This window comes from Acinonyx jubatus, chromosome A1 (assembly GCF_027475565.1).
Source record: "Acinonyx jubatus isolate Ajub_Pintada_27869175 chromosome A1, VMU_Ajub_asm_v1.0, whole genome shotgun sequence".
NCBI lineage: Eukaryota > Metazoa > Chordata > Mammalia > Carnivora > Felidae > Acinonyx > Acinonyx jubatus.
Genome location: NC_069380.1, coordinates 35190846 through 35203537, shown reverse-complemented (window position 1 = coordinate 35203537; position 12692 = coordinate 35190846). Strand labels below are relative to the sequence as shown.

General features: G+C 39.6%; 1 protein-coding gene across 4 annotated transcripts in view; it reads left to right on the top strand.

Annotated features, from left to right (window-relative positions):
• DIAPH3 (diaphanous related formin 3) overlaps positions 1 to 11804 on the top strand; it is a 503888-nt gene extending 492084 nt beyond the window's left edge. For 3 of the 4 annotated variants that reach the window (XM_053216218.1, XM_053216209.1, XM_053216221.1), the window contains 2 exons: positions 8241 to 8512; positions 9443 to 11804. In XM_053216218.1, coding sequence (XP_053072193.1) covers positions 8241 to 8503 — 263 coding nt within the window. In that variant the 3' untranslated portion in view covers positions 8504 to 8512; positions 9443 to 11804. The remainder of the gene's footprint in view (positions 1 to 8240; positions 8513 to 9442) is intronic. The other variant, XM_053216210.1, reaches the window with a different exon arrangement.
• The last annotated feature ends 888 nt before the right edge of the window (positions 11805 to 12692 follow it).

The window sequence follows — 12692 nt, the reverse complement described above, 5'->3', positions numbered from 1 at the left end:
TTCGAGTTGGTATTTAAGAATTTGCATGGCCCAGGGGTGCCAGCTGGCTCAGTTAAGCTCCTGACTTCAGCTCAGGTCATGATCTCACAGTTCATGAGTTCAAGCCCCATGTTGGGCTCTGTGCTGACAGCTCTGTTCCTGAAGCCTGCTTCAGATTCTGTGTCTCCCTCTGTCTCTGCCCCTCCTCCACTCGTGCTCGCGCTTTCTCTCTCAAAAATAACATTTAAAATTTTTTTTTAATTTGCATATCTTGGAGCCTGCTTCAGATTTTGTGTCTCCTCTCTCTGCCCTCCCCTGCTCTCACTCTCTCTCTCAAAAATAAATATTAAAAAAAATTTTTTTTTTTTAAGAATTTGCATAGGACCTTTAAGTACACTTCTTTTTCCAGTGTCCAGGTGATTACAAATGAAACATTCACCCTTGGACCATCATTCTGATGGTGGATACCTAAAGGGTGTAATGTGGGCAGCCAAGCAGTATCTCAGGTGTGTGGCTTTGGGTCTGTGGTAGCTGTAAGGCCAGTAGTGTGGCTGACTTTTGTTTGCAGTTGTGTTCCAAAGACCTTTCAGTGTTCAGCTGTGGTTGTAAGTTCAGATACTAAAAGATTTGTTGCTCTTTTGTGAGTTTCTATGGGTTCATGAGGGGACCATGCTGAAAATCAAACATCTCCAAAACTGTCATCAGTGTTTTGCCATTTTGCTTCCCACATCCATTCTTGGACTTTGCCAGGTCCCACCATCATTTGTACAAGCTGATAAGGATCTGGCAGACTGGGGTTGTAGGCCCTAATAATGACTAAATTCTTCAGAACACTTTTGGGGATCCTCCCCTTAGGAAATTCTATAATTATGACCCTTATTTCATTGTTGACCAAGGAGTTAAGGATACCCGAGAAGGATCACCCAGGACCTTGGGTGGTTTATTGTAAAGGTAACTGTTTAATAGTCTCTTCAGAGTGGAAAGGCAGTTCAGACAGAGTTAGAACACGAGTACTCAGGTAAGGAAAGGTAGAGGAGAGTGATAGGAGTCATGTCAGCTTTATCGTCATTTGTTTTAGGTACTTCTTATGTCTTTAATTTTTCATGAGCCTTTAACAACAAATTTTTTAATGAAATAGTTTAGAATCTTGAAGCCTTTTAGGAGTTTTTGCACACCAATTAAAGTAGGTACCCCATTCTGTTTAATTCAGGAACCCTTTCAAGTGTACTTTTTAAGTGAACGATCTTGTCTAATTGAGATGCTCCCCATAATGGCTATTTTAATTCTAGGTTGCCTTTAGTAAGATTTTGCCACTTTCGTAGATATTTATACATTCCGTAACCATAGTCTTAGACATGAAATAAGCAGGTGTGCTGTAAGGTGACACACTCAACTTTTTTGGAATTTAAAGATCTCATTTAATTTTTTTTTTTTTTTAAGCTAGGCCTTTGGGTCTCTTGGAGTCAAACTAATACTTAAAAGGGATGTGCCTCTGGGTTGGGGGTTGTGTGGTGTTTGCCATATACCTCATTGCGTAGATATTGAGGTTGGCAGGTGACCTAGGGTCAATCTAACCTGTCCCATGACTAACTTATCCTAACATGAGTCTTGGGTTAGGTGGCAAGAGCTTTAACAGCTTTTAAATACTAGACTTTTGTCCCCCAGTTTTGTAGCTGCTTCCCAGATTCCTTTAGCAATAGCTTTTCTCTACACAAAACAAGACCAACAAACCTGTGCACCTTAACACACCAGCAGTAATCAAAAGATGTTGCTGCAGCCTGGACAAGAAAAGACCCTGTGTGGCCCACTACTAATTCCCACCATGGAATCTTGGGCTGGGGGAAGTACTGAACCAGCAGACCTCAACAAATGGGGACTGGGACTCCACATAACTGGGGAATTGCAGACTGCCACAAACAGTTCCCATGTGGATTTGGGAACAGAAACAAGGGCTGGGGGTATCCAGCAATTCAACAAGAATTGTGGCCTGAACTACCAGCGGCTCCCAATGTTGAACTGACAGGAAAGCCAGTTAGATCAGAAGCTCAGCACCAGAGCTGAAGTCAGAACCAAGAGGAACTTACAGCCCTCAGAAATGGCAAGAAAGGACTCAGAAATGTTCATGGGTACTGCTCCTGTGTTTCTGGTTGTTTCCAAAGCCCCCAGAAGTTCACTTCAGAACCCACTGCTGACACCAAATATATTAGAAAGCAAAATTCGACGGAGTAAATTTGAAGATCAAACTGGCTTTAGTCAACAGTTAATCAGGCAGCATCCCATCTAGAACGTAGAAAGGAGCTTCGATGAGTTATAAGAAGACTGTGGAAGCTATGGAAGACTTTTACAGGCTGAAAGAGGGTGACAAAGGAAAGGGTGTTTTGTTTCAGGCGAGGCCTCCTTCCTTTGAAAGGGGACAGAAAGGGTTGATTGGGCAGATTATCTCACTAGTGCTAACCAGAAAATTCCAGATTGATTGGTAACCTTTAGTTACATTCATAGGTGAAGCTTAAACTGCAATCAGGTTAGGTATAAGTCTTGGTTTGCTGATGTGTGTGGCTCAGCACAAGTGACTCCAGTTTGGGCATGTTTTGTTAACAGGTGTCAATTATTTTCTCAATCCAGAGATATCCTTTATTTATCATTGTCTTTGTTTTGTGAATTGGGGGAGTAACTGTTTTGTTGTTTTTGTTTCTACATAATCGGTTTCAGTAAGAGTGTCTTGGCACTCCCAAAAGATTTGGACTGTATACAAAATGCCCTTTTGCTCTTTTTGTCACTTTTACACGTTTTCAATACAAAAGGTAAAATGAACAGCAAAATGAAACTAAGGGAAGACAATTATTTATAGCATCAGTAAATCAACGGTAAGAAACACCACAGGGATATGGGCTGCTGGCGGCCAGCACTAACTTCAGTTATTGCATAGATTAAAAACATATATTTGTCACACACTTTACTATCATGTACACCCAGTAGTGATTTAAAAATTATATTTATGGGTTATTTTTTTCTCTCACCAAAGTAAAGCCATTTCTGGGGTGAAACAAACAGCTACTTAGTAGGTCAAAGTAATAGTTAGGAGCAAAAGGTAAAGAACTGTGAAGAGAAACCAAACTTCAGGAAGACTAAACAGATGCAGTCAATTTAGGACACCAGAGTTTTGTATTCTTCCTCCTGTCAAAGCTGCCACAGGCTCACCAGTGACCACAAAAGGCAGGAGCTCAATTTTATATTTCATCTGAGAGTTGGCACTTCTAAGAAGCCAGTGCCCATTAGAACCACAATGTGATGGGGGATCAATACCGACTTAAAGGAAATAATACCTCTTTCTAAACCATAACTGATATTTCCTGCAGCTGAGAGGGTTTTCCCCAAGGGCCATCAGCCAGGACTCAGCCTCGCCTCAGCATAAGCAGCATAACAACTGTTGGCTGAAACATTTCCTCCTTTGAAGGCCACGTTGCATATATTTATGTTCAGTCTCTTGTCAGCAACTTTCCTAGTTTCCCATGTCTTTTGTGTTACTGGAGAAACAATGGAAAAATTAGCTCAGGAATGGTGGGTGTTTTTGTTTTGGGCTTGTTTAGCTTTCTTTGTCTTCCGAATCTGTAGTCCACCAAAGGTCATGTGAGATCCACCCCTAAATGTAGTTTAGGGCTTTTATTCTCCTGTTTAAGTCCAGTGGGTTCTCTGTATTTAACTTTTCATTCAGTTTCAGGGGAAAAAAAAAAAAATCCATGGTCGAACTCCAGAATCAATTCTTACGGTGAGAATCATATCGAAATAAGTGAGTTTTGTCTTAAAGGAAAATAGCATGTATTCTCACACTGTTTATTTCCACAGAAACATAAAAACAAGGTGTGTGGATTAGACTCCCTTACTGACCTACTACTAAGAATAGCAGCTGGTCCCTGCCATCTGTACTATAATCACCAATGGCCCTGGATGTTGGCCATAGTCCTAGATATATCATACTTCCCTTCACAAACATCAATTGTAACATCTTGTAAGCCCTGGATTTGATTCATAAAATAATAGCACAAGCTCCCTCTCTCTGGGGAGTTAAGCAATCATTCTGCTTTGCTTTCATATTTTTAGTTTCTGTTTAAAAATGTGTACTCGTAAGGACTTGAGTTGATGGGATAGAGAAAAGACTTCTTTTTTTTCTTGATACCCCAGCCCTGTCTTTCGTTGAAAGAGTCCAAGTGCATCATCTTGTATTTGGAACAGTCTAATTTCATAGGAAAAGGATATGAGCCCACCAGCTTCAAATTACAATTTATTTTATGTCTCTGATCACCTATATAGAGCTCTCTCCAAAAAAGGGTTGTGGCATGCCCCTGATGTTCAAAGCGAACCATGTAGAAATGAAATGCATGTTTTTGTGTGGAATTTGTATCTGTGGTTCAGCCCACATGAAGCCACCAATAGTAGACTTTAAAATAATAGTAATGTCAAAAGACACCTGGCTTTGAACCAACATTATAACAAAAGTGAACGTCCAACTCGGTGGCTTCCTCTACCTGTTAACATTTTCTCTAGGTGCAGTGTGATGGGAGACTTCTCCGTCTCAACTTTATCAGCTTTGTGATTTCAGATGAGACTCCCTCAGTTCCACAGTTTGGGCCTCCCATGACTGGGGACAAAGCAAAAAGGAAGAAACTCTGGTCCCACATGAAGGCTCTTGAGGTACTAGGATATAAATGTGAGGGCTGGGGTGAAGAGTTGTTATCTACGAGCTATAAACTCATTCTTAAAGAAGCCCTTGTGCACTTTCTTTTTTATTTCTTTGGTGGTTTCAGGAATGGTCACTTTTTGTTTTGTATCATCTTGTCTGTTGCTTCTCATAAAAGATTCTCCTCCTGAAACCACAGAGGAGTTAAATGCCAGCTTGGTTTTTCTCTTACCTATGGGTGTGCTGAAGGAACAAAATAATATTTGGGGTTTTCTTAAAGGGGTGGAAATGCTCTTGCCTGCATTGACCCACCCAGTGTTATCCACCTAAGCCTCCAAAGAAGTTCAAAGAGCAAACAGTTAAAGAGAAGCCCAGGCTCTGCTAGGCATTTCATCCTTGGATCTGGCATAGATGGAGTCAAAGAGGACCAAAATATCCAAGTGGATATACAGTCCTTGCTGTTAGCAACACGCAGTTTATTAGTGACCTTGACAAGAGCTGTTTCAGAAGAGGAAAGGGTCAAAAGCATGATTGGAGTGGGTTCAAGAGAAAAATAGGAAGAGAGGAAGTGAGACAGTAAGAATGGGCAATTCTGTTGAGATATTTTGCTATAAAGGCAGTCAACAATTGAGGTAGTAAATGGAGACTGTGGAGTCAAATATATATATTTTTTCTCTAAAGATTGGGTTTAATACAACATACTTGTATGCTGAGGGGAATGATCACATGAAGAAGGTAACGTTTCCAATATGGTAGAGAGAGGACAAGCTGCAGGGGGGAATGTCAGTGAATAGACAAGTGACAGTAATATGTGGTGTTCACTGTGAAGATTTGTCCTCAGAGGGGGGCAGAGAAGATCCTAAGGAGAGAAGGAGTGTATGTGCGTGAAGTAGGTAGATCGTAGGGGTAGGCAGAAGCTTATGGGAGTTCTCTTCTGATTGCTTCTATGAATGAGTTAAATGGCAGTGAAGGAGAACATGTTGGATAGTTGATAAGAAAGGAGAAGGTGTAAAATATTTGTCTAGGAGAATGGAAGAGTAAATGGACTCGGGAACTGCAGTAGTATTAAGGTCATACTTGAAATTCATGGTCATGAATTTCAGCAAGACCCAGAAAGCAAAGGAGTACATGTGTGACCTTGGACATACTGCTCTGAGGTAGTTTACATGGGTCTACTATCTGCTGTACAAAGTTGTTGAGAGAATTAAATGTGACAGAAAGCATTTTGAAGTATAAGTACAGGATATGATTATTATGAAACTTAGCTTTGAATTACTTAGCACTTTTCCTTGGCAAAAAGCTTTTCAAATTTGTTTAAGACAGCCTTAGTATCTCTAGAGACAGCATTTGGCTTCTGCCACTGATTTACTCCGTAACTCAGTCTAAGCAAATGACTTAACTTCCTTTTGCTTTTACCTCTCAATCTATAAAACCAGGGTGGTTATGTTTAAAGCACAACAAATGCTTTATAAATAAAGGTGCTATGTAAACGCAAGCTGGTAATAAAATGGTATTTCAAGCCTCACTGGTACGGTCACTGGAAACTCAGACAGGTCAGCCTTGGGGGGTAGGTGCATCCCTTAAGAAGCTTTTATAGAAGGGAAACACGAGTATCTTGAAATTGGTATCACCCACGTTATTTCCATTAACATTTACAACTACTCTTTAAGGTTGATTCATAGAACCTGAGACACAAAAAGTTCCATTGTTAAAGCCAAGCAGAAGCTTGGATTTCAATCCAGATTTCTCTTAAAACCCTATGCCCCTTTTTCATTTTGCCACATATAGAATTGGGCTTGATACATTGTAGCCAGAGAAGGTATGGGATATTTTGTGTTTATTACACACCCATATTTTAGCCACCTTAATCTCTTGTTTGCCATCAAAAATGGAGCTAGAGTTGCCCAGCAGCAGGATACCAGCTACTTCATTGGAGATATCATCATGATGGAGTCGTTTACAAGAAACCAAATGACAAGAAAAGATAGGAACATCTGGAGAAAGGAGCGTAAGCTGACCAAAGATTTACACTTAGCTACAAATGCAGTTTTCAGACATTCTGGGACAGGAGGGTGGATACTATAAAAATAAATAAATTTGTGTGATCGTGGGAACTGCAGGAATAGTATGTCCCCTGTCCTCTTGACTACAAACACAATATGTACATTATATATTTAATTATATAACTAAAGAACTATATAATTTATAAATTACAAAGCATAAATAGCTCTAGGAAAATCAGTGCTCTGTTAGATTTTTATTTTTGAGTAACGATTGCCCAGCTGATAGAGAAGGTGATAGGAAAGCTGTATTTATTTTCTTCCAACAGCTAAAAGGTGATCATACTTCTAAAATTTGTTGAGATTGTCCAAGAAAGTGTGTAAAATACTCATCCATCACTGGAAGCCCCTGGTCAGGAAATGACAGTGCAGTAAATATCTTCAGCAGCCACCTTTTAATGTACAAGCTGTTTTCAGTTGGAATTTTCAGCACTCACATAAAACACACTGTCATGAGTGACTGCTTGTGCTCCAAAGTCATTACTATTGGGATAATGGAACATCTCTCAGCGAATAACCAAAAAACTTTAAATGTCATGTCAAGTTTGTTGAAGCCATTTTCAAGCCCCGTTCAAGGTTACATGAATATTGAGGGTGTCTGTTTTTCAGAAGTGTTGAGGTCTGTGAGAGCTAACTCATAAGGTTGTACAATAGGAGAGTCAGTTAATTAAAAGAAAATCTCGTGTTCCTTGCAAAAGTCAATCAGCCAGAGCCTTTTAGTCATTAGCTACTGCAGCTCTCTCCTTATAGCCTTCTACGTCAGGCTCAGTCACTTACCAATAAAAGAATATGTATGTGTGTATGTATACATGTCTGTATAAATATATGTGTGTGTATTTGACAGATTATGATGTAGATTTGCTAGGAAGTTTTAACAATTTGCCTCCCAAATGCAATATTTCTTTTGAGGGAAGTCGTTGACTTTTTACAGTCCTATTATAAACTTTCCTTTTTGGTTTTTAAAAAAATAATAATTCTCATTATTATTCCAACTAAGGTATATCTTGGGTCATAGAGTTGGAGATAATTTCTTTACCCAGCGCATATTTATTGAGCATCACTTTGCTCCAGAGCCATTTTAGGCACTGACATTAAAGCGGTATTTCGAACCACCTCCCTGCTGTCTTGGAGCTTATATTCTAGTAAAGAGACAGAATGGACGAGTAAACAGATATATGATGTGTTTGGTGGTTAGGAGTTCAGTGAAGGAAAAAATGAGGAAGGATGCGTGATGGAAAGGGGCAGCGCTATTTCAGTTGTATGGTCAGAAGAGTCCTCTCTATTTAGATAGCATTTGAGCAGAGACCAGAAGGAAATCGGCATTTGTGCTAATGAAGTGGTTGTCTATTTACATTTTAGTTTCTTCTTAAACTATGTGTATTTATTTTCAATCTACCTGTCTCTGCTGAATATTTTAATTTAGTCTATCTAAGAGGACTTGTCTGAGAATAATTATTTTAAGTTAATGTGCACAGTCCTTGCTTATCACAGTGATAAGTTTAATGTTTCTTTCTTCCTTACTGTAGAAAATCAGAAAGTGCAGTTGACAGAAGGGTCACGTTCACACTACAATATCAATTGCAACTCAACGAGGACTCCAGTCGCCAAGGAGCTTAATTATAATGTAGACACTCATACGTCTACAGAGAGGATCAAGGCAGTTGAGAAGAAGGAAGCCTGTAATGTAGAAAGCAACAGAAAAAAGGAAATGGAACTTCTTGGCTCTGTTTCTAAAAACGAATCTGTTCCCGAAGTTGAAGCCCTGCTGGCAAGATTACGAGCTTTATAAATTAAACTGGTAAAAAATGATTAAGCCAAATATAAAGCCATGCTCTAAGCTATAACACTCGAAAAAATGCTTTTTATATAAGTGACTTTATATAGTTTAAATTATGAGATATACTAGAAAAATAAAGCTAACTACATGATTGCAATGCTTTTTCTATGTACTTGAGGATTTGGCTTATTCAAGATTGTAATGGGTTTTAATGCTTTTCTTGTCTCCTGGTATTCATGTGTTCTATATTTGGTGGCTAAATTATACATAATGCTGTAGAGAACAGGTAGGTAGCCATGTGTTCAGCAATGTGTCCTGAAGAGAATACATTTTATTAAGTCACTGTAATTTTTACCTTACTGTTTTTAGCATTAATGAATATCAAATTATAATGTCAACTCTTGGTGTGTGTGTATGCGTGTATATATGGTGTGTGCGTGTATGTATATTATATATATTTATATATTATATACATACACATATATGTGTTTTATATATATATATATATATATATATATATATATATATATATATATATAATTTCCCATGCATGTCATTTAACATAGGCCCAAGTTTCTCCTTAGTTGGGATCTACATGCTATCAACGTAACATCAGAAACATGAAATTGAATGTAACAGAGCTGTAAGGAAATGAATGTAAGCTCATTATTATCATTGTTGAATTCGTGTTAATTAGAGCCTGCGGGAGACTATAAGGCCGTTGAGCACATTTCCAAAAATGATGTACTAGCAATGTATGCACTCTTCGTGAAATGCACATGCTTTTGTATAAAGTAGATGTATACGGTGTTAGAGTGCTGCCGAAACTCTTAACTGTGAGAGCATTTTTCCCCTTGGTTATTATGACTCTCAGGAAGTAGCATCTTGAAACTTCCCAAGTAACGAAGTTTTTTGTTTTTTTTTTTTCGGTGAACAAACTTGAAATTACAGTCTCTTTGATCTGACAATCAGTAAGTTTAACAAAGATCTAAAGTGTTTCAAGGGAAGTTTCCCATGCATATGTTGCAATTTTCCCTCATTTGGGGCACTGAATTAACTCTTAATCCTATACAAAAGAAAATAAACTTGCTACTCGCACTAACTGAAAAAATCGGGCGTTTTTGTAGTTAGCATATTCTGTGCAAACAGCCTGTGCTATGCAGTCTATCTAAGCATCTATTTTGCTTTATTATGTGCAGTAAATAAATGACTGCTCTTTTACCTTCAGTTAAAAAGCAGTTATGTGGAACCAGTCTGGCGAGGTCCACTGCTTTTTATTTCCTTGTTTAAGTTGCCACCTCCTTTCAGCTCCAAGTTAATAAAGTTAATTAATTAGAACTATGAACCAGGCCCTGTTTATAGACATTGGGGAACAGAGTGTTATCCACAGCCTATGCAGGAATAAATTGTTCTCCTATGTATGGCTGAAATAGAAATTGCACCCAGAGGGCAAAATGCATATTTTCCTGAAAACAAATCTTAACAATGAAGAAAGGTGAAGGACATTGACACATTTTAGCAGACAGGACCCCAACAGCAAGAAAAGAAGTGAAAGAAAAGAATTCTGACGATCAGTTCTTAACATGATTTTGCAAACACTTGGGCTTTTCAGAAGCAAAACTGAAATTCAGCCAGATAGTTTAGACATACCAGGCGGCTTGTAAGCACTCTGGAAACTTGGGTCAGGGAGCAGCCACAAGGGAGAAGCAGCCTGGCAAGTAAAGGGAAGTGAAGATGACATAGACCCCCAAGGGCCGAGAAATGCAGGCAAGTCGTAAACAGACGCAGTCAGCCCCCCAGCACCTGTCTGCAGGAGTGGAAGGACAGCCAGCTAGTGGGAGGACCAGCAGGGGCCGGCCTCCTACAGGTCAGGGGCCCCACTCCCTCCGCCTCCCTGGCGGGAGTGTGTTCTGATCAGGCCTGGATAGGGGACTATGTTTTGTGTTTACCTCTCCACACCTAAAGAGTACACAGAGGTAAGAGCCAACCAAGAAACAGCTCATTTTCTGCTGCAGAGATTTCAGTGATAAATGCTCCTTCAACAATGGGCAGGGGGGTATGATTAGGGTTTTTAAATCCGTATTATTCCTTTAGCCAACTTTAGATGAAAACTAGACATCGAGGTACAAGTTCATGTTTCTGAGCAAACAGTTTATTCTTTTGAATTTGCAGGTAAATGTGAAGCCAAAACACAGCTCAGCACCCTTGACAAGGATGTTCGTCCAGGCTAGTGACAAACCCCAACTGGGTTCCCACCCCCTCTCAGGTCAGCGTAAAGAATTTGGCAAAAACACACAGACAAGTAAGCACTCAAATACAACGAGTTGTCCAAAAGCAAAGACCTGCTGCTAACAAGTTTTCCCATATATTTGATATTTGAAGTGATTTATAAATAAGGGAGGCGGTCCAATCATACAGCAGCCCCCCTCCCCCCACCACTGCCTTATCCTCAGGGGATTCATTCAAAGACATCCTCCCCAGGGGATGCCTGAAATTGCAAGTAGTACCAAACCCTAAATAGACTATGCTTTTTCCTATACAAAGTTTAATGTCTAATTAGGCACAGTAAGAGATGAACAGCAATACTAATACTAAAATAGAATAATTGTAACCATACACTATAATAAAAGGCTATAGGAATGAATGTAGCTTCTATCAGAATAACTTCATGTACTATACTCCTCCTTTTTGTGATGACGGGAGACGATAAAATGTCTCCGTGATGAAAGGAGGTGAGGTGAACATTGCAGGTGTAGTTTTAAGCTACTATAACCTTCTGACAGTATGTCAGACTGAGGATTATCTGCTTCCAGACTATGCCTGAGCACAGGTAACGGAAACCACGGAAAGTTAAACCAGAAATGAAGGCATGGAGGGACCACTCTATATGCATGTATGTCCTTTGTTAACATTTAGATATTTAAACAAAATGTATCAAAGTTTATATGAGGAAGTAGATGGTTCAATAATTTATGTCATACATTTTCTGGTAAATCTAGAAAATGCAATTATTTATACCAAGTTTCTCCAAAACTCTAGTTATTACCACACTATTTAGTCAAAAAGAGGACTCAGTAATGACTTTAAAATGTTAGTTTAGCCACAAATGATTATTGCCTGGGTTGATCCGTTCTTATTTTAAAATACAATCCAATGTGGATCTGAGTTTCCTAGTTAAAAACAAAACCCTCCTTTATGGTTAAGCACAGGTGGGCCAGGAGCACATTTCGAGGTTACTTTTGTGCCAACTTTTTGCACAGACTATGTAACTTTTGGAAAGTAATAGGCCCTAATAAATAAACTGCTATTTGATTGAACCTCAAAAAGTGGCATTTGTGTTCTTCTTCTTCATATTAATTGTTAAAATTTTTGCAATCCAGGAATCGTAAGCTGGCAGTGTAACCATATTCAATTTTGTCTAGTCAGTTGTTAAAAGTAGCTCTTCTATGTCCTTGCCAGGCCTGAGTGTTCTTAAAATATGTCCTGGGGCCAAACTGTTAAGTCATTTTGCTCTAAGAGCTACTCTTTAGCAAAACACATGAAGTTGCCAGAGAACCACAAAGTCTGGACGGTATTTCAAAATTGAATCCAAATCTCCCCATAAAAGTTCATTATTCCTAAACAGACCTTTGACTTTGAGAATGGGTACAAGGAGACTGTGTCTTGGGATTTGGAAAGATGGCAGAGTAGGAGGGTACTGAACTCACCTCCTCCTACAGAAGCATCAAGGCTACAACTACATATGGTGCGACTCACTCTGAGAACAACCTGAGCCTAGTGGAATAGCTATTCCACAGCCAAAGACATAAAGAGCGACACTGAGAAGGGCAGGTGAGGCAGAGACACAGTTGTGAACCAACCCCCCCTCCCCCCCGCCAGCACAGGGACCCACAGGCAGGAGGGCCTTCCTGAGGAGCAGAGGGATCAAATCCCACATCAGGGACACATACCTCCCACTTCATCCACCCCTACCACCCCCATGAGGGTCTGAACTAGGAAGAGGAGCCCTCCTAATTTCTGGCTTTGAAAATCAGCAAGGCTTAACTCTGGGACAGCCTGAGGGCTGTAGGAAACTGAAAATCTGCTCTTAAAGAGTCAGGGCACTCTGTCATGCACTCTAAAACCCAGCACAGGGGCAGCAATTTGAAAAGTTCCTGGGTTATTCCTCAAAGAAATTTATTGGCTAATTTTCGGTCATGTG